A 26,425-nucleotide genomic window follows, 5' to 3' on the forward strand; every position below is an offset into this window, starting at 1 on the left:
CATGGATGGACGGATGGATGGATGGATGGATGGATGGATGGATGGATGGACGGAAAGGATGCATGAATGGACGGACGGACGGACGGATGCATGCATGGATGGATGGATGGATGGATGGATGGATGGACGGACGGACGGATGGATGGACGGACGGATGGATGGATGCTCTCCTCACCACCGTCATCTGTTTGTTCTGAACAGAAATGAGGACTTGAGTCACATTTGAGTCTCACGTGCAGCAACTTGAGATTTGACTCATGACACGTCCTGAAGAACGAGAGACTTGAGTCTTTACCTTTGGGACTTGTGCACAATATTCATTAATTCATTCGTGATATTTAGCTCCAGAACAGACTGTAAAAATCCTGTAAGAGGACAAGACCACCACAAAAATCAATCAGGAAACTCTGGTTGGTTCAGAACTGCTTCTGTGGTTCTCACAAAAACCAAACAAGGAGACCACATGTGTCCAGTTCTGAGGTCTTTCCTCTGCCTGCCTGTCTTCCAGAGGATAGACTTAACAGTTCTGTGGCTGGTGTATAGAGCTTTTGAATGCTTTAGCAGACCAAACATGGAGAAGCTGCATTCAGCTTCTATGCTCCACAGATCTGGAACAGCCTTCCAGAGAGCCTTAGATCAGATGAAAACTTTATTTAAATCCAGGTTAAACAAACAAACAAAAATTTTCCATCGCCTTCATGTCTAAAGTCAAAGTTTGTATTAGTAATAGAAGAGCATAAACGGCATGTTATCATGTCCCCAAAAAGTAGATCTACAGCAATTTATGACAAAGTATTCATTTTAACTCTAAATATTAAGACCTCATTTGAAATCACTCTTGAAAACTTCAGACTTGACTTTGACTTGCAAAAAGGGACTGTTGAGCATCTGTGGTTCAGAAAAATGAACAGTGTTCCTTTTTCCTTCTGTGTGTTTCCCCCCAATAGTGAATGATTCCCCATTCTTCTTAAAATGTACTCTCTTCTGATTGGCTCACTTGACTTTTGAGTTTTTATCATGAATATTTCCTCCAAGTAATAAAAAAAATGTGTTTACAATCAAAGTTATGCCTCTATTAATAAACTGCATCCACTGCTGCCAAGTATAAATATGCTTTGTCAGGAACTTTTCTGTTCCCCTGCAGACAAAACAAAACTTTTTTGAGGAAAGCACAGGAGACGCACTTATAAATACCAGAGAGTAATGGGCACCCACTGCAACCTCCTTATCACAGTTTTACACTGGGATTATCTGGAATTATGTAATCTAGACAAAATGATGCAAAATAAAAACAAAAAGAGGATATTTGTTGAATGTTTTCATTTTTTACTTAGCTTTTCTCGAGCAGTTGTCCTGTTTTCCCTTCAGATTTCTTCTTTAATTTTCCACATCTTATAAAGATAGTAGAACGAAATAAATGTAGATCTTTAGGTAAAAAATACCCCCAAAAACACAGGTACAATTCCCAACGTACACATATGATCATTTGGCGTAAAATCCTTTTTTTTTTAGTCATGTTACAGCAGGAAGCTCAAGCATTGCCAAAATGTTTTTGCTAAATCCCATGCAAAGTTCAAGGGAAAATGAAACTGCAGTAAGAACGCATTTCCTTTTTGAAGAGGATGCCTGCTGATATGCCGCCTTTAACTGGTCGGGAAACTCTGACAACACAACCACCCTGCTGGTAGGTAAGCGAGGCAGATGGGAACAGCTGGGAAGCCAAAGTATATTTTCATGGTGGGGGACAATCATCAAACAAGTGTTTGAGGATTAAATTATCAGTGAAACGGGGTCATGTTCAAGCAGCGCTCTCCCTTAAGCACTGCAGTTATTTCCCCATTTCAATTTTGATTAAAAGTTGATTTTTTTCATAATTACTAAACATCATGGCGGATTTTTGATAACATTTTAATCTTTTCATACAAGAATCATTTTTCTGTCTTAAGAGTACAATACGTTTCACATTGGGGGGGGATTCTAATGAGCATCCCCTTTGGGCCTGGACCTGCACAAGGGGCTGGGCTGCATTAAACATAAATTCATAGAAAGGTCAGCTAAATTGGCGTTGAAGTGGAGAGCTGTTGTCCATCCTGAACGTGTAATAATTCTTAACTCAGACGGGCTCTGAACGCTCGGTGTGCTGAGCTCAGATTTCTCTTATCAAAGAAAGACAGCCCACAGAGAAACTGGCTCAAACTCGCTTCACTTGTGGAGCTGAGCTCATCTGCCTGTCAGGGAGGCTGAAGCTGTCTTCTCTTTCTGCTTTCAAGTGCAAAAGGGGCCAAACGCCATTATCAGGCACCTTGGGTTTATGGCGACTGTCTTTACTGGACGAGGGAAGAATAATTCATGGCGTAGTGACAGCTCATGTGGATTTTTACCCAGGTGAGGTTCTAATGCCAGAGCTAATAAGGTAATTACACTCAGCTATTACAGGCAGAAGGACTGACGTCATGGTAGCACTAAAGGCATGCTGGGATACCGCTGCCTGCATTGTTAACAGTAAGTGACCTAACTGCATCAGGACATCAGAAATGCTCTGGAATGGGACGGTAAGAATAGTCATATGCTGGATTTATGTTAATTGCGTAAATGTTACAGTAGTCAAATAATATCAACAGCAGAGTTGTAGCTCCCCTCTTAAAGGTTTTCATCTGTACAACATCTGTACATATAGTAGAAAATAAACCTGACTGTTTCTCGGACTCGTGTATCGCAGGTAATTTTTTGAAGTTCTGCCATAAACGAGGTTCCACTGCAGTGTCAATTCTACCAAAACTGTATTGATGGTGATTTTCTTTGGTCCTTTTTGTTTCCTTTGTTATTTTAGAATCAAAACTAAACACAAAGGTGGGTGTGGCCTAATGTTTGTTAGGTGATCAGTGAATCCCACTGATTCACTGATCAAGTTTGGCAGTCCCCCAGACTGTTAGAGTGACAGATCCACGTGAAAACCCTCCACTGGGATACATTTGCTCTAGTTTTGTCTTCCCGGTTTCCTCAGTTTTCTGGTTCAATTGCGTCTCTGCTTCCTGCTTCTCCTATCAAGGAACTTCTATGTCTAATTGCTTCTCTTCTCTTTTCATTCATTCGTTAAAATGTTTGATTAAAAAAAAACAGTTTTGCAAGCTCTACCTTTACTTTAACCTGCATTTCTGACAGCAGCACCTTTGATAATGAATTTATTAGTTGGTTAACTCCTTGTTCACCTGTGTTTGTCAGCATGATCTGTTTCAAACGCACAACGTTGGCATTAGAATTATTTCGCACAGCAGCAACGGTGGCCCCTCTGGAAAACCGCATTAAAATCCTCCGCAAGCATGTTTGCTAATTGCCCTTAGTGTATCCTATTATGTCGTGGATCACAGACAGTAAGGGATTCCCATGGTGCTCTTTGTCATTTCAGTTGTCATTCTGCAAAACACAACAAAGGCGCTCTGCTGAAAGAATGCCGTCAACCCAACACGGCTGGATTTCTTTATTTAGGCTGTTATTTTTGTGTTTTGCTGCCTCGAGTGGCTCTATTTTCCATTCCTATCAGGTTCTATTTCCGTGGTACCAGTTTTGAGATGCATAACTAAGAGAGGACAAAGCCTTTCCTCTGCCGTTCCCACATCCTCAGCATCACAGATTAAGGTCAATTTGCTGAGCTCTATTTGTTACGTCAGTTGCAGTCAATGCTACGTCCCTGCAAATTCGAGATGAAAAACTGCGAGCGCAACTACGCTGATAACATTTGAATTTGTGTCAAAGACGGTGGGAAGGAGGTCTATCAGGGCACAGAAGCATTGTGGGACACGAAACCCACCTAGGAGTCTGATTTATGACCTGTCAAAGATGCCGTACCCCTGCTTATCCGGGCCGTCATTGTGTTACCGACATTAAAAGCCAAGCCTGAATGCCCCTAAATTCAGATGTACATCAGGAATGCATCATATAGTGGGGTTGATGCGGCCATGTGACCCGTGTAGTAAACCCAGATCAGTTCCTTTTAGCTATTCCTAGAAGCCTCATGAAAACAAGCCTGCGGGCTTGTTTAGCAGTGTGTATCACATATCCAATAAAGCTCCCAGTCTGAATATGTCAGCTTTACTGTGATTTGTAGAGACAAGCGCAGCTTACACGGGAAACCTTTTCAGTTGTTTGTCAGAAAACCATGAAAACATCTTAACAGCAAAAAGACAAAAACAGCAGAGGAAGAGAAATGACAGTAGAGACACAAAGCACATCTATTATTGTGGCATTTTAGGACAAATGGACTGTAATTGCAGAGAATATATATGTCTTTAAGGTGTAAAAAACTTGGATTTTTGTTTGTCACTTCATAGAAAAATGTATTAAGCACAAAAAGATAAACCGTTAACTCTTTATATGGTAAAAGGTTAACATTATTATGTTTGTACGGTGGCCCAAAAGCACAAATCATGTCAACAAATCACTTAAACCCAAAAAACATTAAAGATTAACAACAAATAAAAAGGCAAAACAAAAAGAAAAGAAAATACATTTTAGAAATCAAAACAAAATTCCAGAATCTAAAACATAATTTAAAAACAAACCAAAACTGATTTTTTTTTAAAGAAACAAAAGGAGACATTTTGGAATAAGAAACCAGAAAAGATGCATTTAATGGGACATCACTGATTTGGTGTGGGATTATCTTCCGACAGGAAATATTCCTTTGAGCTTTTATCGCCGGCGACATCTAAACAACACGCGCTCTTTGACATGACGAGCACCAATGTGATTAATCAGCTGATTTGGATGCAGAAAAGGAGGCTTTTTCAAATCTCATTTAATCCTAATTCAAAGCCACACTGAAAACGACTTTAAAGGGTTAAGATTCTGGCCACAGCCACGGCAAACGTTTGGTGATTGCTCAATCAACTGTTTTTGGGCAAAACGACTTTCTGCTTTTCCCTCTTCTTCAAAACTCAAATGTCATCCAATCAGGGATGTCCCATAATACCTTTTCCAGTTTCATTTTGTCAGGAATTGTGTTTTAGTTTCCCAAGTTTGGATTTCCAAAAAAGGAACATTGTTTTGTTGATGATTTTTCTTTTCTAATTCTTGCTGTGATCTTTATGCTGTTTTTGCGTAGAGTGATTTGTTGATGGGATTTGGGCTTCGGGGCCACCGTATGTTTGCTCAGATTTTTACCTTCATGTGTAGGTTTTCCACCTCCTGCTGCAGAACCCATAATGAATATTAATGTGGATGCAGCACACGGTCAGGCTGAGGGAGGTGGAACTGTTGAACCAGAAAGTTCGGCATCTGCTGGCCCAGCTTCCTGAAGGTATTTGAGATAAAGGGCAGTGAGACCTTTTACTCCAATCCTATTTTCTCTGTCGTCCCTCAGCACATCTGCTTGACTTCTATTGTAGGCACTGCTCTCCCGTGTAAACAGCAAGGTATTAAAATTACTGAAATATTTCAAGTGTCTGGCCTTATCAGAAAACCTTAAATTGCATTACATCTTTGTAAGATTAAGGACTCCTCCACAGCCCCGGAGTGGCTTAGAGTTCATACGCTTGTTAAAGTGGCTGTGCTTAAAGAAATGAAAGTGAAGGACGATGCTTTCCCGGTCCTTCTGATCCTTTCCTCCACTGCAACATTCAGTGCAGTGAGCAGTCTGTTCCTTGTCTCCACCTGTGATGTGGCAGGAATGCCACAGTGGAGACGGGCCGGAGCCCAGCACGCTCCGAACAGGAAACAAAACTCCTGAACTGGGAATGGCTGACCCGGATTCCGTGTTTTACACCGGCACGCACGGACGGCGGAGCTGCAGGGATGCAGGCTGGGAAACGTCGCAGGCACCCTGCTGCCACATTTAAAGGTCGCAGTGTGACGTCGACTCAACTCCTATCGTTTGACCTGCAGCTTCCATGAAAAGTCAGACAACTGGCAGTCATGTTGCTTTTACCTTCAGGGTTTTACAACAGCCCAGGCAGGAATGCAGTTTTAATGATTCTGCAGGTTTTTGCATATAATTGTGCGGCGATTTGCTGCTGAAAGAACTATGTAAATGTTTTATTTGAATGTAAATCTCTGAGAACGGCTCCTCATTTTACTGAAGGTCGCTGTGAGAATGGCTAATGACGGGCCGGGGAGCGCGCTTTTATGAGACGGGCTGAGAGGAAAAGAGTATATCTCTGCGTGCACAGACCAGAAATCGGAGAGATGCTGCATTAAAACCTCTGCAGCTCTGCAGGTAGACGTTTTCGGCGCCATATCTGGTTTCCCTCAGGTCTATTTAGAGTTGGTTTCTTCCATTCTGTGTAACGCTACAGCTGAGCATTGAGAGTGTTTGGGTCTTTATGTTCGGAACACCGTCCACCCCCTGTGGAAAAGCTGCAGGAGATTCTTTTTCAGTGGGTAAAAAGCCGTTATCAGATGCTTCATGGCCCTGGACTTAAAGTCCCACTCAATCATTTTTGGATCCATTGTCAAAGCGCTCCCAGTGCTCTTTTGATTAGGAGAGTATGTTGTTTTCTAGGCAAAAATGCCTGTCCCTCCCCATCATGCTCCAGTCACAAATCTAACTGCCACCGGGCAATGCAGAGGCATCGTCACATTCTTCAGGATTAGCAGCAGCCGCCCAATTTTTTGGAAAGTTGTTACCGTGGTCATGAATGTAGACGGTGGCAGTTGGCGGGAATGATGTTATTACGCAATCAGGCAGCCACATGGCCTAGGTAGCTGGATTGGACAGCAGCTCTGATTGGACGGTGTGTAAATGTCTCCGGACAGCGGCTGACCGTATCAAGCCGTCGCCTGATTACCCGGGAGTCACCACAGCCTTCTTCTTTGAGTTGTGCAGGAATCACAATGTTCTGTCTTCTTCGTGTTCTTCTCAGGAACAACCACAATTTGTCAAGATAAAGGGTCTCAGAGTTGCTGTGGTGCTGTCAACGCCATGATGGCTTTAGTGCAGCATCAATGCCGTCTCCCCATTCATCGCCGGACCCCGGCCCATGTCAACAGCCCCCAGGCTGTGAGACGAGGGCGGGGGGAGCGGGGGGGCGAGGGTGGCAGTGGGATATCGGCAGATCATCAGATGACTTTGGGGACCTTGGAGACCCTCCTATCAGTCAATTACTGCCTTCATGCTGCCCCCCTTTCACCTGACTGCCACCCCACAACCTCCATGTTCCCCGGCAACCACTCAAAAAACTGTCTGATTGCCTTAAAATTTGTACTTTTTAATAAAACTTCCACTGCGCGGCGTGTAACATGTCGATTTGGCTGAAAAACCTTGCATTTGTTGCTGCGTCATGGTATTTTGGGATATGTAGTCTGAGAGCTATCTGTATAGAAAACTCCACTAGCTTACAGCCCCTCACACCCCCAACCTGTCATAAGCGCTGCAACAAAACTGGCGAGCAATCTTGGGGATATCCAGCCGTCCAGTTTAGATGCAGATTCCCGCTCAGACGAGGAAAACAAAGACATTCATGGATCTGTTGGTCTGCAGGTGGATGCATCAGAATGGAGCGGAGCAGGGAGGCTTTGGCCCCGCCCAGCGTATTTTCCACGTCACAAATACGTCCTTTTTAAAACTGCATTTTTCCGTCTGCTCCTGATTCACAAGTAGAATACAGAAATACTATTTCAAGCGTAACTTTCCTTATAAATGTCCCTCATCATCCGAAAAACGCCACAAGAACATGTTAAAAACACCAAAAACCTCACTTTTCTCAGAGCGGGTCTTTAACTAGAAAGGTATTTGAACGCTGAGAGTATTAGAATGTGGGGGGTGTATTGACACGTCTTTGCAAAGAGAAGATCAGACTTCCTTCCAAGTGAAATAAGTGCATTTGCTCTCCCCCGATCTCGTCAGCTGCTGCCTACGCAAAACCTCCCTTCGCGTTACCGTTTGATGTGTGCAGATCATGATTTGTAGACTCGGGAGGAAAGGAGTATATTATAATCCGCTGCAACGGGTGATGGGCTTGAAGCAAAGCTGTTTTCTGGTCCTGAATCATTTTCAAGGAGACCCTGTGCGTTTCCGAGCGATTTAAAAAATTGATGACAGAGTGGCAGAGTTGCTCACATTTCCTTCCCAGTGGCCCTTTGCTTTTCCAGGTTTTTTGGGGCATGTCACGGTTAATCTTGTTAGAATTCATACTCAGTCATTTCCTCGGAGGATCGGCATTCATTTCTGCTGCCTATTTATGCGGTGTATTTTTATATGTACGCGTGCACAATGAACAGCGTTCGACTCATTAATGGGCCGCGCAAATTGCTTTTGCCTCTGTCGTTATTATGTTTTGGGATTTGCGGCGGGAAAAAAAAGAATTATTCTCATTTTTAATCACCTACAAAGCAGTTCTGCTCCAGGATGAGGCTGCAAATGCGTTTGCACTGGGAGGAGGAATATTGAGTTCATTTCTAATCACAGACTTTTTAAACCAATAACATATTTCAGGCCACCAGCACATGAAGGTCAAATCAGGGGGGACACCAGAGTCAATTTCCGATGGAACTCTACTGAGACTCTTCATTGGAAACATTACTGGATGCATTGAGCCGAAATGACAGTTATATAAGATATTCAAGACGGCTGCACGGTGGGGTAGTGGTCAGCACCCTTGTGTATATGGTGTTCTGTCTTTGTGTGCTTGATTTAAAGGTAAAGTCCCATTTGTTCTACAGATTTGAACCCTCCCCTGGGGGGTTGGTGAGCTGCAGACACGAGAACCATTTGGTGCTTCAACCCCACCCAATCCAAGCGTTTGATGCTGAGCATCACGCAGACAGGCATTGGGCCCCTTTCTTTGACTGTCTAGCTTGGTGGATTGTCAACCTACAAGTCTCAGAACAGACGCTCTACCACAGGGCCAGTGGGTTGGTATAGGCTCCAGCAACCGGGTTACCCTGCAAAGAGTATAGATGAGATGAAATATTATGTTTGGAAGTAAATTTTTCATTAGATACTTCTTATAAATAATATATATGTGTATTTGTTGTTTTAAGAGTGTTTATCCAACCTTAAAGGGAAACATATGAAAGAATTCCTAAATTATGTAGATGTTTCTATTTGAAGATGAGCTGCTGTTTGTGTATTTTTTTATAGATATAGATTTAATATAGTCCCACTAAAGTTTGTGAAAGTTTTTTCATGGAAACTCTTTTTTTTTTAAATGATCCCTCTATAAGTAACATATGCTGCTGGTTCATTTCTATAGCTTTATTCTATAAAACTAGTATTTACAGATTGTTTGGGGTATCAGACTTTAACCCCTTTAACACCTGAATGTGCTAAAAAGCACAAACTCTTTGACCTGCCGTGCCGCTGACCGGTTATGCAATCAACATCAATCCTCTGATTCGGATGCAGAAAAAACTAATGTTCTTTTCTCCACGACGGAGTCAGCTGACTTATGTCGATTGTGTGAGATTTTCACTACGGTGAAGTGTAGCCCATGCAGGAAAAAAAACAACAACAACAAAAACATGATTGATGGCGAGCCACCCACCTGAATGAAGAACCTGTGGACGACACCTTCATGACCCTGACATGGAACATACCTGTTGGTTATGTTCTGTCTATGTTTTTATTTTGTTAATACAGACAATTGGATTTTTAAAATTCCTCTTGTTTTGGTATTTATTCTCAAACTCTGGGCTCCTAGAGGCGGCGCGTTTAACCGGTGTGGGTACCGGATGTTCTCGGGTTGCCGGATGTTCTCGGGGTCCTTCAGGGTCCTTCGACCAATGATGACGTCACACTATTTGATTGGCTGTAAGTTGCCACGACCAATGAGTTAACGTCGCTAAGTTTTTTTAAAACTTTATTGACAATTGCGGTATCATACATTAACAATGACATTAACGTTAACAACGAACAATAACGATGTAATCAATATTGCCTCGAAGATCAGTCACCATTGCCAAACATAATATATTAACATAGAAAATAAAGAATAGAGGGGAAAAAAGAAACAATGAACATAACACACAAATAAATAAAAACATAAGTAAAATAAAATAAAGGAACATAGAAAAAATCTAAGTAGTCTAATACTAGTTAAGTTAGGGGTACTCATTAAGTTTTTATTTCTGAACAAAACTAAGCAATTTCAAGCCATTCTTCTTTTTCATATAATGAAGTGATTGAAAGCAAAAACAGAGCTCTTTATTAAATGTTATAAAAGTGGTTTGGTCTTCAAAACTTGACCTCACCAAGATGGCGGTGCTCTCCTCCCATGAGGAACCACGTGATGTCTCCTCTAGTGATATAACTCATTTGAAGGACCCCGAAGGACCCCGAGAACATCCGGCAACCCGAGAACATCCGGTACCCACACCGGCAGTCAGAGCGCCCAGATTTTCTTTATTTATTAACAAATAACTTTATTAACAAATATTGCACATACAAAATACCAAACGCAAAACTCCACTGTGCGCAAAATACAATCTTAGCGTTCGCCAGGAGAATGAACAAAAAACAAAAAAAAACATAATAATAACCATGTAAAAAAGGTTATGCAAAAGAAAAATAAATAAAAAAGTATTAAAGGCAAAGGAATATGTTAAAGTTTCAGGAGAGACCATGTTTCAACTGTTGTAACAGCTTTTTTGTTGGTGGAGGATTTTTATATTGTTCACATACAACACCATTTCTTTCTGAAAAACATAAAACACTGGTTTTTTGTTGGCATATTTACACTTGTGAATAAAGTATTTAGCCATAATTATGAGTAAATTAACTACATATATTTTATCTGCATTAAGTTTCTCTTGTGTAAAATATCCAAAAATAAAAGGCTTTGGTTGATGACAGAGAGCAGGCTAGCTGGTTTTCTTCTTCGAGGCTTATTTCTTTCCTAGTCAGAGACAGTTTCACGCAATACTGCCCCCTAAGGGGCAGCTGTTGGAACTGCGTGATCCTTACAGGATGTGTTGTTGGTCGTTGTGGCAGCGAACTAAACTAAAGTGAAGATTTCTGGCATTTCTTTGCACACTTGACTCCTAAACAATCAAAGCTTGAGTCATCGTTCAATTTTACCCAATTAGGTTTGATTTAATTTTTGCTCAACTAATTTAACAAACAAGAACGGTTCACGGTTTGTTACTGTAAAACAGGGGAGAACAGGGTTATTTTATATTCTTTATATTATATATATTATTTTATATATTTTTATATTCACTCTGCATCTCCCTGCTTTGTTTTAATCCGCCCCTCCCTTGGTACCCTTGCCTACAGAGGGTTGGAGGGGCATCGTGGCAGTGGCCACAGCCATATTAAGAGTTATTGCCAGGAGACAGACACTCCCCCCCCAGTTCAAAGCCACAAATCCCAGAGTCTCACATGGACGGCCAGAGCTCGCCATATTGTGGGGAGGTGCAACCCAGCTGAGCAGATTGAAGCCCCACCGAGCTGGGTCCTCTCTCCGTCTCCGCTCCGCAGGTTTCCCTCCAACCCGGTTGGGTGTTCTCTGCTTTGTTTCTCTCCTCTCTGCCTCCTTCTGTTTTCGGTCACATGGGGGGTGTGCAGATATGAGTTGGCGGTGTGATGATTATGTAAATGGCAGGACTGCGTGCGACACAGGCAGCTCCTCATCCTCCTGTGATCAAACTTCTGAGGAGCAAACACGGGGCTGGGAATGGGGATGGGGGGAGATGCAGGGGGGGCAGAGCTCTGCAGGCATTTTTGTCTTGCCTTTAATCCCTCTATTCTTTTCAATCTTCTGCCAGGAACTGCAACGCATGTAACAAGAGGGAGGGATGCTTTCTTTTCTTCCACTTCTGCTTCCATCCCTTTAAGTCTGAGACTCATCTTTCCCGTCTCACCTCGGCTCAGCAGTGCTGCTGCTTTCTCTGCCCTTTTTTTTTTTTGTTTTTTACGCGTCAGCAACATCCAGCTAAAATATTGATGAACCCCATCTGACCTTCGCTGCAGTGTCAGCAGCTTTTTTCGACATGCCTTCATAGAGGCATCACACTCATCTGGAGTCCCGCTCCTTGTTGGATGCATGATGCAGACGTGTGCTGCTATTGCAGCTTCCCGGCTTCCTGAGGCCATTTCAGCTTGACTCTGAGCACGGACTCGATCTTAAATGCGGTCGTGGAAGACAGAGATCCTGCACTGATTTAGCATTCCTTCACACCCACCACCTGAATGACACAGAGAGGATTAAAGTACCACCTAAACGCAGCACTGAGACCTCTCAGCTCCAGTCACATCAGACGTCCTTGCTAGTTTGTAAAAATCACATTTCTTTCCCTTCTTGTCTTTTAGCCATTCCGTGCACCTCCTCCCTGTCCACCCCTCCCAGCTACGCAGAGGACATTTGTGTCTTAAGCTTGCTGGACTGCCCTTCACATGTTCCCCCGCAGCACAGGAGGGGATCTGCGTTCTGGCTGCTTTTGAATGCAACACACGAGCTCGCTCCAACCGCAGGGCTTCAGGCTTCCCAAGTTAAAGCAACATCCGACCAGCATGTACCCCCGCTGCCTCCACAGCCTTAAATAGGTTTAATGCTGTGCCTTTGGCATTCACAGGTTATGGAAACTCCAGCGCAATGTGGCATCGCTTCCGTTCCGGATGCCGTTTTCATTTTTTTTCTTCCACGTGGCTTCAAGTAATACGTACATCCTCTAAATGCAGTCCATCTTTCACTTCCTGAAGCTCTAAAATGACCCCTCACCTGCTTCACTCTTCTCTCACGGGGATATTAGCGCACGATCCGACTAAGTGGTGCAGCAGAGAGCAAGAAGAGCTTCTCATCTGTCAATTTGTTGCATTTCTGCAAAAGTCTAATTGTGATGAAAAACAAAAATATAATTATGGAAATGTCTCTCCACTCACCTACACAACAAAGAGGAACAACATTTAAGAAAGAGAAGAGTAGATTAAAAATATAAAATAATAATACAAAAGTATAACATTTAAATGATTACAGCCTGACTTATATTCCAATCCTATTCAGAAACGACACCATAAGACAACACCATGTAAATAAAAACCAGCTCATTTCTAGTAAACCTTGTTTGGGATGACACAGGAGGAAACTTGCAGAGGAATGATATATAGATATGAAAGGACAATAATTAGAGGAAAAATTGGAAAAAATCACCACAACCCTCACTGTGTTCTATGAAAGTTTTATGATCATTTTTAGTCAATTCTTTCTGTTCTTTTATTTTATTTTCAATATTTCCTTCAAAATCTTTGGCGATCTGGATGTGAATTCCCAGCTTCTGTACTTTAAAGCTCGGCTTGTAAACATGTTTGCTAGTTTTAACTGTAAACATCAAAAATTCAAGAACAATTTGAGGAAATCCAAGAGCAGCCCAGGAATGTCCTTGATGGAAATCAGAGCAAAATGAATTGATGTCCTCTGGGTATTTTTCAGAAAAGGCTCAAAAACATTTAACCGGAAAAATTCCTGCAGCACATTTTACCATTTTTTTCTGCATATTTCCTAATTCTGGAATGAGCTGTTATTTTGATCTTCAAATGTTTTAATCTGGAATCTGTTTCTTTCTGCTAACTGGAAGTGATTTAAAACTGCAGCTCAACAGGAGATAAAACATGTTTAACTCTGCAAACTTCACTACATCAAAGAACTGACAGAAAATTCTGTTTGTTTGGAATCTAAATGTTATATATAGTAAAACCACAAAAACTGTTTTGCAGTAGCATCGTTTATGAGCTGCAGGCCTCCATAGTTTCAGTGATGATCTGTTGAGTACGTTTTTGCAACAGCAATGTTCGTTAAAGATGCAAAAATGTTGACAGGAGTGTTCAGGAATCACCTATTTTACCCCAAAATGTAATCCACGCATTTTTACCTTGGTGTAGGCTAAATAAATAATTTATTACCATCAAATTTTTTATTCTATACCACGTTCTTCTAATTCCGCAAGTAGTCACTTAACAAAAATAATAACAACAGACCATAAAGTTTTAAAAATTAACAAAACGTTATTTGCTAAAAGTGTTAATTAAGATTTTATTGAAGCAACCATTTTGAATAGAGCAGGAAAAGCTCCTCTACTGCCCCTAGTGGACTGATTACGAACTACAAGGAAGAAAACCTGAAATAAGTTTTATTCAATGGGTTTCACGGTAAGTTTAGATTGTGGTCATGATATACTGGTCTCAGAGTTAGGGTATGAAACATGACACAAATGGTTATAGGTTATATTCTTCCATCGATCTGAATAAAGAAAGATTCAGAAACGCAATTTTAAGCTGAATATTCTTTATATTTATCAAAAAATGCCACAAGAACGTGTTAAAAACAGCAAAAACACCACTTTCATCAGAATGGGCCTTTGCACATCAAGGACGGCAGTGTCTGCAGCTTCTTCTCCCCCCTGATCAGAGCATCTCGCCGTCCCACAAACAGACGTTTGACCCCAAAGCTGCAGCCTTCATCCAATTCGACTTCACTGTTCTGTCTTCAATAGCGGGACGTATTTTCCGTCCGACAGGCTTATGTATTATCCTGTAATCGATAGAGTATACATTACTTGTAAAGCCCGGCGCGTCCTTCATCGTATCCCGCTTGCAGAGACGCACGTTTAGTGCTCGGCGCCAAACCAACTTTTCTTGCCCGCTTAATTTAAGATGAGTGTGAGAGGCTGCATCACGTTCTGATAAGAATCACAAGTTTGCCTGCAGACAGAGCCTCCTGTCTAACCATGTAACAGTAAAGAGGTCTCACACTTCAGGGGACAAGAGTATAATTGCAAAAGTGTAATTGCATAAAAGAAGTTGATGCATGAAATCGGGTCAGACAAAAGCAGCAGCCAGCACGAGCAAACGGCTTGATGCACCCAGAAGGGGGTCGGCGCTTGAAGTGTTTGACCTTAAGAAGCAAAGATTGATCCTTTTTAGCCTTTTTTTCTCATCATCAGCAAGTCTTCCATGTAGTCCCAGTGTGATCTTCAGGCACACTCTGTCATAAATTCCTAATTAACAGCATTTCCAGACGCCTTCATCGACTTCTGGCTTGCAAATCACCCCAGAACGTCTGCAGGGCCAATGCTGTGATCATCGCAAAAGGGCAAGAAAGAGCTATAAATACCGAACCAGCTGGACATCTTCGTTGGGTTTGATACGGGAGAAGAGATCAGAAATAAGCTCGTTTAATCGTGTCTGCGTCAGCCCCGTCCTTTGATCCGTCTGCGTTCACGTGTCCCACAGTTGCCGTCTGTGTGCGCCGGAGCCGTTACTGTTTGTGTTGTGGAAAAGCGCTCTGGTGTCTGATTGCGATTGTGACAACAATCTTTGCCCTAAAAGGAACTGTGGGTCAGCAGCAAGGACAGCTTCTTGTGTCCAAATGAGGCTGGAACACGTTTCAGTTGACCCAGCCAAAATATGAGGCTCCAACTACTTTTGCAATGTCCCCCATTCACAAAAAAAGAAAACACTTTTTGCTGGTATCTATCATCTTTTCAAAGGATTTTAACTGAGTTCTTAAATTATTTTTTTATCAGACACGGTTTGTGTTTTGTCAACATACCTTACATGTTTCGGCGGAAACACTTCAGTCAGACGACTCTGACGAAGTCGGCCGAAACATGTAAGGTATGTTGACAAAACACAAACCGTGTCTGATAAAAAAAATAATTTAAGAACTCAATTAATTTTGGAGACACAATGAACTTTATTGAATTAAAGGACTTTAAAGTTTAACCTAAAACATATGCTCAATTCTGCCTGCAGTTATTAAAATCAACAGCTTTATATGATTTTGTCTGTAAAATTAATATTTTTGATTAGAAAACAAATATACATTTTAATGTTTTTTTTACAGAACAAGTTCATTTTATCTGTAAATGTCTGAACTTAATGGTTCCACCCTTTAAATGTTCTTAATAGATTCTCCATTGATGTTCAATGCATTAACAAAATGTCAAAAGACGAGCATCAGTCATACAAAAAATCATCAGAACCCAAAACAGGAAATGTGTAAATATACATGAAAACGTTTCCAAGAAAAAGAAGCCACTTTATAAATAAAGTAGCATCAAACACAGACGGAGGGCCCAGAGCTTGACCAGTGTCTCCAGACTGTTTTTCTCTCAAAATCAAGAAATAAAACCTCAACTTGTTTATTTTATTTTATTGTTTCTCAGACATTTTGCAGCAAAAGTTTCCTTTTCTTTATAGTCCATTTCCTTTACGGGACTTTCTAGATGCATTTTGGTAAAGACCTTCCAGTTTCTAAATATACATTTTTGGGATGTAAATGTAAAGTAGAGTCTGAATGTCAGCATGTGTCACTCTTGCTTATATTTCTGCTCTAAATATTCCCCTGACAGCTTTCAGCTTGATATTGCATCGCTGGCACAGAAATCCCTCCTGTCCTAACCTGACAGCTGACTAAGCAGACAAAACAAACAAAACACTCAACGACATTCAAAAAAGTTGAGGACTGTCATCAATACACTTCTTTATTTTTCCATTCATCCAACTCTTCATCCATCCATCCATCAATCCATCCATCCATGCATCTAACTCTTCATCCATCCATCCATCCATCTATCTATCCATCTTCTCTCAGGGGCAGCAGTCCAAACAAAGATATTCAGACTTCCAACCACTTCCTCCCCTGGAGGTTACTAGGCCAGCTGAGAGACAGAGTCTCTCCACCATGTCCTGGCTCTTCCCCGGTGTCTCCGCCCTGGAGGCGTCCACAGGTCATCCGAATCAGATGAGTGAGCCCCCTCGAAACCCACTTTATAAACTCTAAACTACAAGATAACATTCTGTCACCCTGATTGACTTCCCCACTCCAAAGCCGACCCTGCGGTTGGGGCTCGTAGGTGAGCACCTGGTTGCCAGGGCTTTTCCCATTGCCCCCAGCTGGCTCCAGCCTGAAGAAACATTCTCCAGTGGGCCCCCCACCTGGACAAGAGCTCAAAGGCGCTGGTGCAATGTGGTGTGGGTGGCTGTCGGAGGCAGGTTTACGGGTTAAACCCCTGTTATGGTACTTGGCTTTTGGGACTTTAGACATCACTGGTGTGGGCTTACTGGTCAGCCCCCAACAGCCCCCTTTTTGGTGTCTCTAGGACGCGGACTGGAAAGTGCCATTGTGCTCTTTTGGGCAATAACAGTGGCACTTGAAAGGGCGTGATAGGAAGGAACTGCCCCCCTGATCTGAACCCAAGTGCTGTTTTTTTGCTCTAAACAGATTTGTTTTAAATCCCCGCTCCGATCATCTTCTGGTCTATTTTCAAGTGTTCCCAGGGCCCTTTCAGGTATAATTATGCCGTTTTTAGCCAGTATCTAAAAACCCGGGGTTGTTTTCTTGGACATAGTTTCTGCAGAGCGGCAGGAGTTTATTAGAAATTCACCTCTGAGTTACCCTAACTGCACTCCTCTTCCCCGCCCCATTTCCGAGAGCTTTCTGTTTACACACTCTTCTGCTGGCTTACAGCCTCTCACAACCCCAAGATAACATTACCAGTGCAACAAAAATGAAGAACTCGGGCAAGAAAAACCAAATGAATGCAGCAGAACGTGGTGGAGGTGGGAGCTCGTGACCCACCCACTGTGTTTTCTGGATGTCCCCAATACGATCTTTATCAAACCTCATGTTTTTGGCTGCTCCTGATTCACAACAATTTAAAAAAAAACAACCTCAGAAATACAGTTTTAAGCTTCAATGTCCTCCATCATCACAAAAATGCCACTAAAACATGATTTAAAAAAACACCATCAGAGTGGGTGTATAAATGGAATGGTCATTACTCTCCCTTATGCTTTCTATCTTTTAAAAATTGAAGCATATTTGTAACCAATCTCATATTTCACTCCTCGTGGGGCTTGAGCTAGGCCGCAGGGTTAAGTGTTTGTGAGGTGTTACCTGAAGGGCTTCATGAGAGTCCCACTTGATTTTCTTTCAGCTTTGTTCTCTGAAGTCCTTCAGACTCACGTTAGAGTAAAGCGTGTCGGGGTGGACGTTTCCGTTCCCTTTTAACCCGCCTGTTGTCATCTCACGTCCAGGCCTGGTCTCCTCACTGCTTCCCTGCTCTGTACATTTGTCCGTGTCAAAGCGAGGGCTGCGTCTCAGACGGTCCTGCTCCTGCCAAAGAGGAGAACATTCCACTTCTGCTGGACGGCTGTGTGCTCTTTAGGCAACGTGAGCAACCAGTCCTCTGCAAAGCGAGCGCCCCACTGAGTCCTGATGAATGTTTCTAACCATCACAGAGAGCAGCACAGATGAGAAACACGTTGGGAGGAAGTTTGACGTCTTTACGGGACTGCGAGATTTCACAGATATTTGATCAGGGTGAGGAGCTGCTTATGTTTGCACGAGGACACTTGAGGTTCAACTGCATAATTATACTTCCACTAAAAGTCATAACCAACTTTGTGTGCAATAAATCATTTTAAAAGTTTCTGTTTTTGTCTTTTTAACTTGCAGGAAAAACCTCAAAAACAGAAACATTGAGATGACAAATGTCTTTCCCTAACCCTGAAAATCACCAGAAGCCAAAGGAAATGTTCATTTTGTTCTTTAAAAGTCTTTTAGAAGGAAATAAAAAAATGACTGTACATTTTTTGTGTGGTTATGTGAAGGAACATGTGTTCACTTAGAGCAAAAACTTCCCAAAGGCAATTTTCTTGAGGATAAAGCCGAGTTCATGAAGAACTGGGAGAAATGTTCTGCATTTGCACAGTCTAACAGAAGTGGATTTGTGCAAATTCCGACCCGCCACTCTTCATCTCTCTTCTGTCGGCAGGTCCTTAAAGAGCATCTCACGGTTTTTGCAGCAGTGCTGCAAATGATTCAATATGTTTTAATGGTAACCAGACCCGGGCTAAACGCACGTTAACAAATGGAGTTATATAGAGGGGAAGATTTGGGATAAGTGTTTCTGTTCTTTGATGGTTTAGGAGCGTGAATCTGTGCTACAAAGTAAGGAAAGATACCAAACTCAATTTAAAAATGTCTATTCTCTACTTACACTACTCCCAATAAGTTCAGGATATTGTGAAAAACTCATTGGGTGTCGTAAACACTGCATCTGTTTCACTTCACAGACTTTCAGAGTAGGAAGGTAATTGTATTGGGGTGACTGACACATTTCTCACTGTTTGTTTTCCACATAATGGTCTCGCTGTGTTTGGAGCCAAAACCAAAGAAATTCTAATAGAAAAACAGTTTTACTGTTTTAACAACATCCTATGGTTGTAAAAAGCTGATTTAGTCTGTAAGTCGTTCAAAGTTCATCGTTCAGACACACGACGTTGTTTATGGGACGAGCAGCACCAGCTGACCACGGCGCCCTCAGGTTGGTAGTAGACAGTCAGGTGTTGCAGGTGAACTTGGTGAGTCTCAAAGTGTCATCAGCAGACTTGGATCAAGAGCCAGAACTACTTGCAGAGTTTGTGACAGACCCAGGAGTGGAGTCCTGTCAGTGACGGACCACAACCATGACCAGAACCTGAGGACCTCTGACCTCAGACCAGGTTGGCGAACGGCACACAGCTGCAGGACTGTTTACCAGATGTGAGGGGTGCTGGGGTTTCCATACAAAACATTGGACTCCACCTCTTTGACTGGAATGCCAGACAACGCTTGCACAGAGACACTGCCGTGTGTGACCTGGACAATGCGGCAATAGTCTTCGGTAATGTCGAGTCACCTCACACAGAAATGATGGTGGTCAGCGTTGCTGGAGAAGGCGAGGTGAGCGACACGCCAAGGTCAACATGGTCCCCAAGGTTCACTTTGGTGGAGGAGGAGCAACAGTCTGGACCGGCATCACCAACTTCTTGTAGACGGTCCAATCAGTGCAGATTCTTACCTCAGAGATATCATAGAACCACCATCAGCCCCCAATTTTCTCATGGTTGAAAATGCTCCACCACATGGTGTCAGAATTGTCACAGCTGGACTTCAGGAAGTGGGCGTGGCTCATATGGTATGACCAGCAGTGACCCCTGACCTGAACCCCATAGAGCACCTCTGGGACCAGCTGAAGCAGAGACTGGATGATCGGACCCCCATGTGACCTGGCAGAAATGCATGTAGCACTTGTGGAAGAGTAGAACGCCTCAGAACAACATCATGTGTCTAGTGAAGAGCAGGAGACGTGTCTGTCATGGCAGCAAATGGTGGAAATATGGTCACTGTTTGACCATGTTTGGCTATTTCTATTACCGTCTTAATTCTCGGGGGAATATATATCAAGCTAATGAATGTTGTGTTTCATCTAGTTCATTGTTAGAAATATCAAAGGGAACTTTGACGTGTTTCATTCACATCAAATATCTCTTTACTTGTCGTGAGAAGTGTTGGGTTTCAACAAAACAGTTTCAAACCTGAAGCAACCGACAACAATCTTGTATTTTTATGTTTTGACTGCGTTTTGGTTAAAGTGTTAAACTTTCATCACTAAACTTTCATTCAGCTCTTTAGAGTCTGTTAAAGAATAAAACAGCATGTTTGTGTTCAAAGGGGAAGGACTGTGGTCTCTTTTAAACCCAACTACAGGTTGACTAATCAGTCAAATAGATTATTATTGATGACCCTGGATTATTTCTTTGCCTTTTCCTTTTGATGAAGGAAGTTACCTTGATTTCATCATTTCTTTAGTATTTCCACTTCAGATGTTCGACCTTGAGAGTCTAAAAAGGGACCTTAATGAATAAAATGCATTATTCAATGGCAATTAGTGACAGAAATGCATATACTTGTCACCTTCTGCATAGTTTGTCACAATATTGACCAAAATCCCCCCCCTTACTCTGCCACTTTTTCGTGATGCAGACGCCGCCATGTTGGAACAAGACGTCCTCAGCAAGCGGCGATTGGTCCGAGTCGGTCTGAGCCTCGTCTCTATGGCAACCACTCTCACCCAATAGGAGTGAGCTTGTTGGAAGACTACACCCCTACCACTCAGAAGCAGGGTACACGAAATCTGTCGAATGTTTTAAACGCTGGACGTGGTGGCCAGCAGAAGACTCCACCTACTTATTTTTGAGACATCTGATTGGTCTGTTTATAACTTGAATAAGTTGAACTAAAAAGGAGGATTATCAAGAACATGTTAAAAAAAAAAAGTACCCGAGCAAGAATGGTTATTCACAATTAGAAGTCTATTAGACGTTGGCTTCTTGGAGCCAGCGGGTACTTCCTGTTTGGAAACGTCAGGAGGGAGTTCTCATATACGGTCAAACAACCGGAGAGCTCCGGGTTTGTTTTAAATACCCACTCCAATGAAAATGATGCTTTTGGTGTTTTTAACATGTCCTTGTAGCAGTTTTCTGATGACGGAAGTCATACTGTATGTAGGGAAAATTAAGCTTTACGTTTCATTTCTTTATTTCAAATCGTTGTGAATCGGAGGCAGAAAAAAAAAGTCGTTTAAAAAATACCTTATTTGTGACAAAGAAAATACTTTCAGCAATGAGGAGGGAATTTCAGAAGTGAATTTCCAGTGAATTCTATGTTCTAGAAAACGACAATGGTTTTTAGATTTTGGCTAAAAGCAGCATCATCATAATGAAAGGACCACTGGGAACCCTTTAAGAATCCATCAGAGGGCGATCGGAGTGGGACTTTTAGCGTTGTTACAGATATTTTGAGGAATGACTGTAGTTTGTGAGACAATTTTTGCATGAAAGTAAAGTCTGCATGTGATCCCTTTTGCATTCTAAAGCTTCCTCCCTGAGCCCCACAGCACAGCACTCTGCACCACAGTGACCCTCACTTTCATCGTTTTCTCTGTTTTATTTTGCTGATCTCGTCTGTGACCTCCCGGCTCCCTTGATGGGGTAAAATTGCTGAACATGTACAGTCAGAGCAAACAGTGATGGAGCCTAATAAAGACGCGGGGAGGAGGAGCTCCGGTCCTCGCAGCAGCTGCTGCATTGGCTGTCGGCGCAGCAGCGGGGAGGGGCTGAGGGAGAGGGAGAGAGAAGGGAGACGGTCGGAGGAGGTGGGCTCTGGTTGGGAGATAGGGAATGCCCGTTAGTTGCGCCTGCCGATAATAGCACATCAGCCAGTCGCTGCTGCAGCGGGAGCAGAGGCGGAGCAGACGGGCTGATCCGCTCAGCGAGCGCAGACCGGCTCACTAGAGAGGACGGGATCACAGGCGGACAGAGCATCAGCACGTGTAGAGAGGAGGAGGACCGCCGAGGAAACGGAGGGGAGATAAACTTAGCCGGCCAGCAGGAGAACGTGAAAAGGCTCACTTTCCACCGGAGCAGCAAGTCCATCAGTAGGGAGGAGACTGGCTTTACAGGAGGGAGTGACAGTCCTGTCAGAAGCCAAGAGCAATGCTCCTGACAGGACGCTCCACCACAACTTACTTGAGGATTACTCCTGCAGAGCAGCAGCGCTGAGCAGTGCCAGAGGTGCAAATCCCAAACTCTGACTTGGATGTAGCTCTGCATCCGTGTGCCTTCTTCTTTTTTTTTCTTTTTTTTTCTGCTTTGTTGCTTCAAAGTAAAGATTTGGGAGGCAACTCCTTCTGTCCTGTCACCTCAGAGACTATGTTAGAGTGTGCGTCAGAGAGCCGCTCATCATCAGCCGCAGCCCTAGAGTATGGAGAAGTCCAGCAGTGAGGAGTCTGCCATTCACCGTAGTCCCTCCGTAGACAGCCGCGACTCCGATTTTCCCCAAGCTTCCACGTCTGGCCGGCCATTTGGCGGCCGAGGCTTCACTGCCGGCGCTTTCTACGGCTCCACGGGGCCGCGCAAAAACGCTCAACAGGGACAGGGCGGCGTGGCAGCCGACGCCGGCGCAGGAGACAAGACCAACAACAAGTACAGCTCGCCCAAAGGCAGCAAATACGTGGTCTTTTACCTGGATCTATCCTTTGTGTTCCTTTTAGAATTCAAGAAGTGCAACATGGCGAGAGGCTGCCTCTGCTGCCTGAAGTATTTGATGTTTGTCTTCAACCTCATCTTCTGGGTAAGTGTGTCGTTATCTCCTCACATCCATCCTGCTGACAGTCATAGCTGACGGTAACCCTGGCTCGCTGGAGCTCACTTTTTTTTTGACTTGATTAGGAAGCTTTACCGTGTGACATCATGCTGGCTGTCATTGCAATCACGCATTTCTAATTACATCAGTGGTGATGCTTGTTCCTCGGTGTAAGTTGCTATTCCTGGACGCCTCCATGGATCCAGTAGCTTTGCACCGGTCCTTTGTGTTGTGCGAGCTGGCGGGTGAGTGGGTGGGTTCAGTCGGGTCACCCGTTCATGTGACGGTGAGGATGCGGTGGAAATGTTTGCTGAACTGGTCCACAGAGGTTCCAGGAGATTCAGGCTGCATGCCTTGCTTCGTGGCACCGGGCTGGCCTTTGGTCATGGAACATTCTTGGACATAAAGAGGTCTTTTGTAACACAATTAGGAAACTATAAAGGGCTAAAGCCTGGAATTAGCTTGTAAATGAAGTGATGACAGTATTGGTTTCTTAGGGAGTCAAATTTACTGAGGTTGTTGGTTCTGCCCATGCGCCAGGCATTTATGGGAAGAGTGGGCACCCCTCAAATGTTTACAGAATGGATTAGAAGGCTTATGGTTTATGAGGGTAAGTCTTTTGTGTCGATGCAGTGGAGCGTGAAGCTTGAAAACATCCGGAGACCGGGGACTCCATCACGCCGGGCCCAACACATCCCTGGGCCCGGAGCTTTGCTAACTGGGGCACAGTGGTGGCATCACCCCGAGCCCAGCTGTGCACAGGGCGCCTTCTTTAAGCACACACTGTGCAAAATCTCTCCCACTGGCCAGGCTGCAGCTGAAAACAGGCGGCAGAGTGAGTGGGCTGCGTTTCTGACTGAAGCTGTGTACACTTTTGCTGCTTGAGGGCATTGTTTTCAGCCCAGACTCATCTCATCTTCCCAGACAGGGAAGATGATGAGCACAAGCGCACAGAGGGCTCACAGGCTCTTCTTTTCCCTTAAATAAAGTCTGTATTTATTTAAGGATGGAAAAGGTCAGAAAAGCTCAGCTCATGAAGGATTCATTATTGCAGACGCACCAACTCAGGTGTTGGAAATAACATTCTTAAGCAGATAAATGCTTCTGCCGCAGCAACAAAAGGGGCTGCGGCCTCAAGAATTATGGTATATTAGTTCAGGATTGAGTTCAATCATTTGTATTTACATACGTTTGGTGATTATTTGTGCCACTGGGATGTTGGGACTGAAAGTAAAAAAGTAATTGTGTTACAGACAAATGTGAATAAAATAAGTCTACAACCTTTTGCTGGTTTGACTCTGGACCAAGGACATTTACGAACTCCGACCATAAATGGAAAAAACCCCATAGTAGCAGAACTCTAGGGCCGCATTCCTGGATATTTTCCAATGTTCTAATCGGCTGGACACCTGAACCAGGTAATCAGTCATTTGTAGGGCTTTGCTATTTGGAAATCATGCAAACACATGAGTTACCTATCCCTGTAGATAGATGTTGATGGTGGTTAGAGGCCAGACCACGCCAAAGCCGCGTCCAGGTGGAGAACAGGGTGGAAGATGCCCAGAAACCCATCTGGAGTAAGCGGTACCGGACTTATTTCTACTCTGATTCTGAGGAAGTTTTATTTTGGAAACTCCTGGATTCTCCACCACATCCGGCTCATTCTTGACACGTCAAGTCAGTCGGTCACGTGTGGAAAATCTTTCCGCTACTTTCTTAACGCGGCTGCAACGACCGCTAAATTGAAAACCCCCAATCAAGAAAAACAATCATGTTTGGAAAGTTTCTTTTTGCAAAAAGAAAACTCAGAGAGGAATCAGAAAAACGGCCTTTGATTTCAAAATAAAATAAATCTTCATTTAACAGATAAAAACCAAGAGTCTTTAAATTTCCTCAGGGATTATTAAAGACCTATTCTATATTCTTTACACCAAATATGAATTTATTGTGTTTTTCCCACACATCATATTAATAATGCAGAATATTCAGCAGCAAGGATTAACCAGTGACTTTTTTATATCTGTCGCACGTTAATGTCAGATGAGGCTGAAGTTTTTTTACTTTACTTTTTTTATCACATTTTAATGGGTCCTACATGAAATCTAGTGAACAAATTTAGTAAGCTCAATTTAAATAAAATAAAAACAAACAATGCCTGATTGGCCTGACTGATTGACATGTAGAGTGACTAACAGCCCATCGAACCTGTAAGTCTGGTAGGTCTTCCGCATTCAATCTTTAAATTATTTTCCATTCCTCTGTTTTTTTTTTCACTAATAACTCAAAATCCATATTTAGTAGATTTGAATATTACTGGTTTAATTGACAAAGATGCCACCAACAACCAGAAAGTTACCTTGACTGGTGATAGGAGCGTCTAAGAGCGTGTCGGTCACTTTTTAGCCGAGGTTACAAAGTCATTAATCCTTAAGAGCCGGTCTCTGGGGGATTTGTGTGAAGGCTTTTACTTCCCCAGCTCTTTCCAGGCTCAGTCTGCGCTTAAACCTTTTCAGCGGTGAAACCCCTTCTGCTAATAACTGACCACCACACTCCATTAATAAGGAAGTGGAAAAGAGGCTTTGGGTTTCAGGGCTGGTGGCCTCTGGTTTTGGCTTAAGGGGCCAGCAGAAGGTCTCCCTCCACTGTGCTGAGATTTGATTTATGCAGAGAAAAGCCATCGTTCTACTCTGGTGATGGATCCCTGCCGTGCACGTTCCCTTCTATTCCCACAGATTAAGGCTGGTGTCGTACCGTTGGAATGACAGTGTAACCAGTATCCCATGGGAAGAAAGTGAGGTAATGTGGCTGCTCCATCCATCAGCATGTGGCAGCTTTTGAGCTCACCAGGGGGGTGGGCGTGGAAGCGGGGTTGATAGTATTTAAGGGAAAAAAAACGTTTGACCTGTCACTAAGTCGGGCTGCTGGGTCAGACGGGGAGGGGCTCCCTGTTTCGACACTCCCGGGACTCACCTGGTCCCTCTCATTCCATGACAAAAAAAAGAAAAGGAAGTAAGTGGACACCGGTCCTTCAAGGGTCTCCCCTTTCTGACTGTTCACACAATCCCACCCTCTGAGCATACACACAGCAGATACCACGCTTTCCTTGGAAGTGCGTCCCCCCCCCCCGTCCCCCCGCCCAGCCTGCTGCTTAAGTTGGTAACATGAAGCAGGAGGTAAACAGAGGAAGGCACTCCAGGCGTCCCCATACATGCGATCATCCTTGGCCCCCCCTCACAGTTGTTCCTGACCATCTGGCTTCTCTTTCTTATTGGGGATTAGAAGAGTCTGTGCTGTGTGGGTGTCTGTGTGTGTGTTGGGGGGGGGGGGGGGGGGGGGGCAGATTAGGGCAGTATTGGGTTATGCTGTTGAAGATTGAGAGCTCAGCTCCTCAGGACTGCTCTATGCTAAAGCCTGCACCATCAAAGCAAATGTCCTCCGTGGTTTTGACAGAGTGCAGTTCTGTGGGGCAGAAGATCTCCTAAGGTCGCTTTCAAATGGCAAGCCAGCCTGATTGATGCGAGGCC

The 26,425-nt window shown here is 43.4% G+C and overlaps 1 protein-coding gene across 2 annotated transcripts in view; it reads left to right on the plus strand.

Moving 5' to 3' along the window:
• LOC101157694 (tetraspanin-9) overlaps positions 1 to 26,425 on the plus strand; it is a 285,376-nt gene that overhangs the window by 141,914 nt on the left and 117,037 nt on the right. Inside the window, exon 3 of one of the 2 annotated variants that reach the window (XM_011476510.3) lies at positions 22,810 to 22,889. In XM_011476510.3, coding sequence (XP_011474812.1) covers positions 22,827 to 22,889 — 63 coding nt within the window. In that variant the 5' untranslated portion in view covers positions 22,810 to 22,826. Of the gene's footprint in view, positions 1 to 21,509; positions 22,890 to 26,425 lie in introns of those variants that run through there. The other variant, XM_004069855.4, reaches the window with a different exon arrangement.

Source organism: Oryzias latipes, chromosome 6, assembly GCF_002234675.1.
Source record: "Oryzias latipes chromosome 6, ASM223467v1".
Taxonomy (NCBI): domain Eukaryota; kingdom Metazoa; phylum Chordata; class Actinopteri; order Beloniformes; family Adrianichthyidae; genus Oryzias; species Oryzias latipes.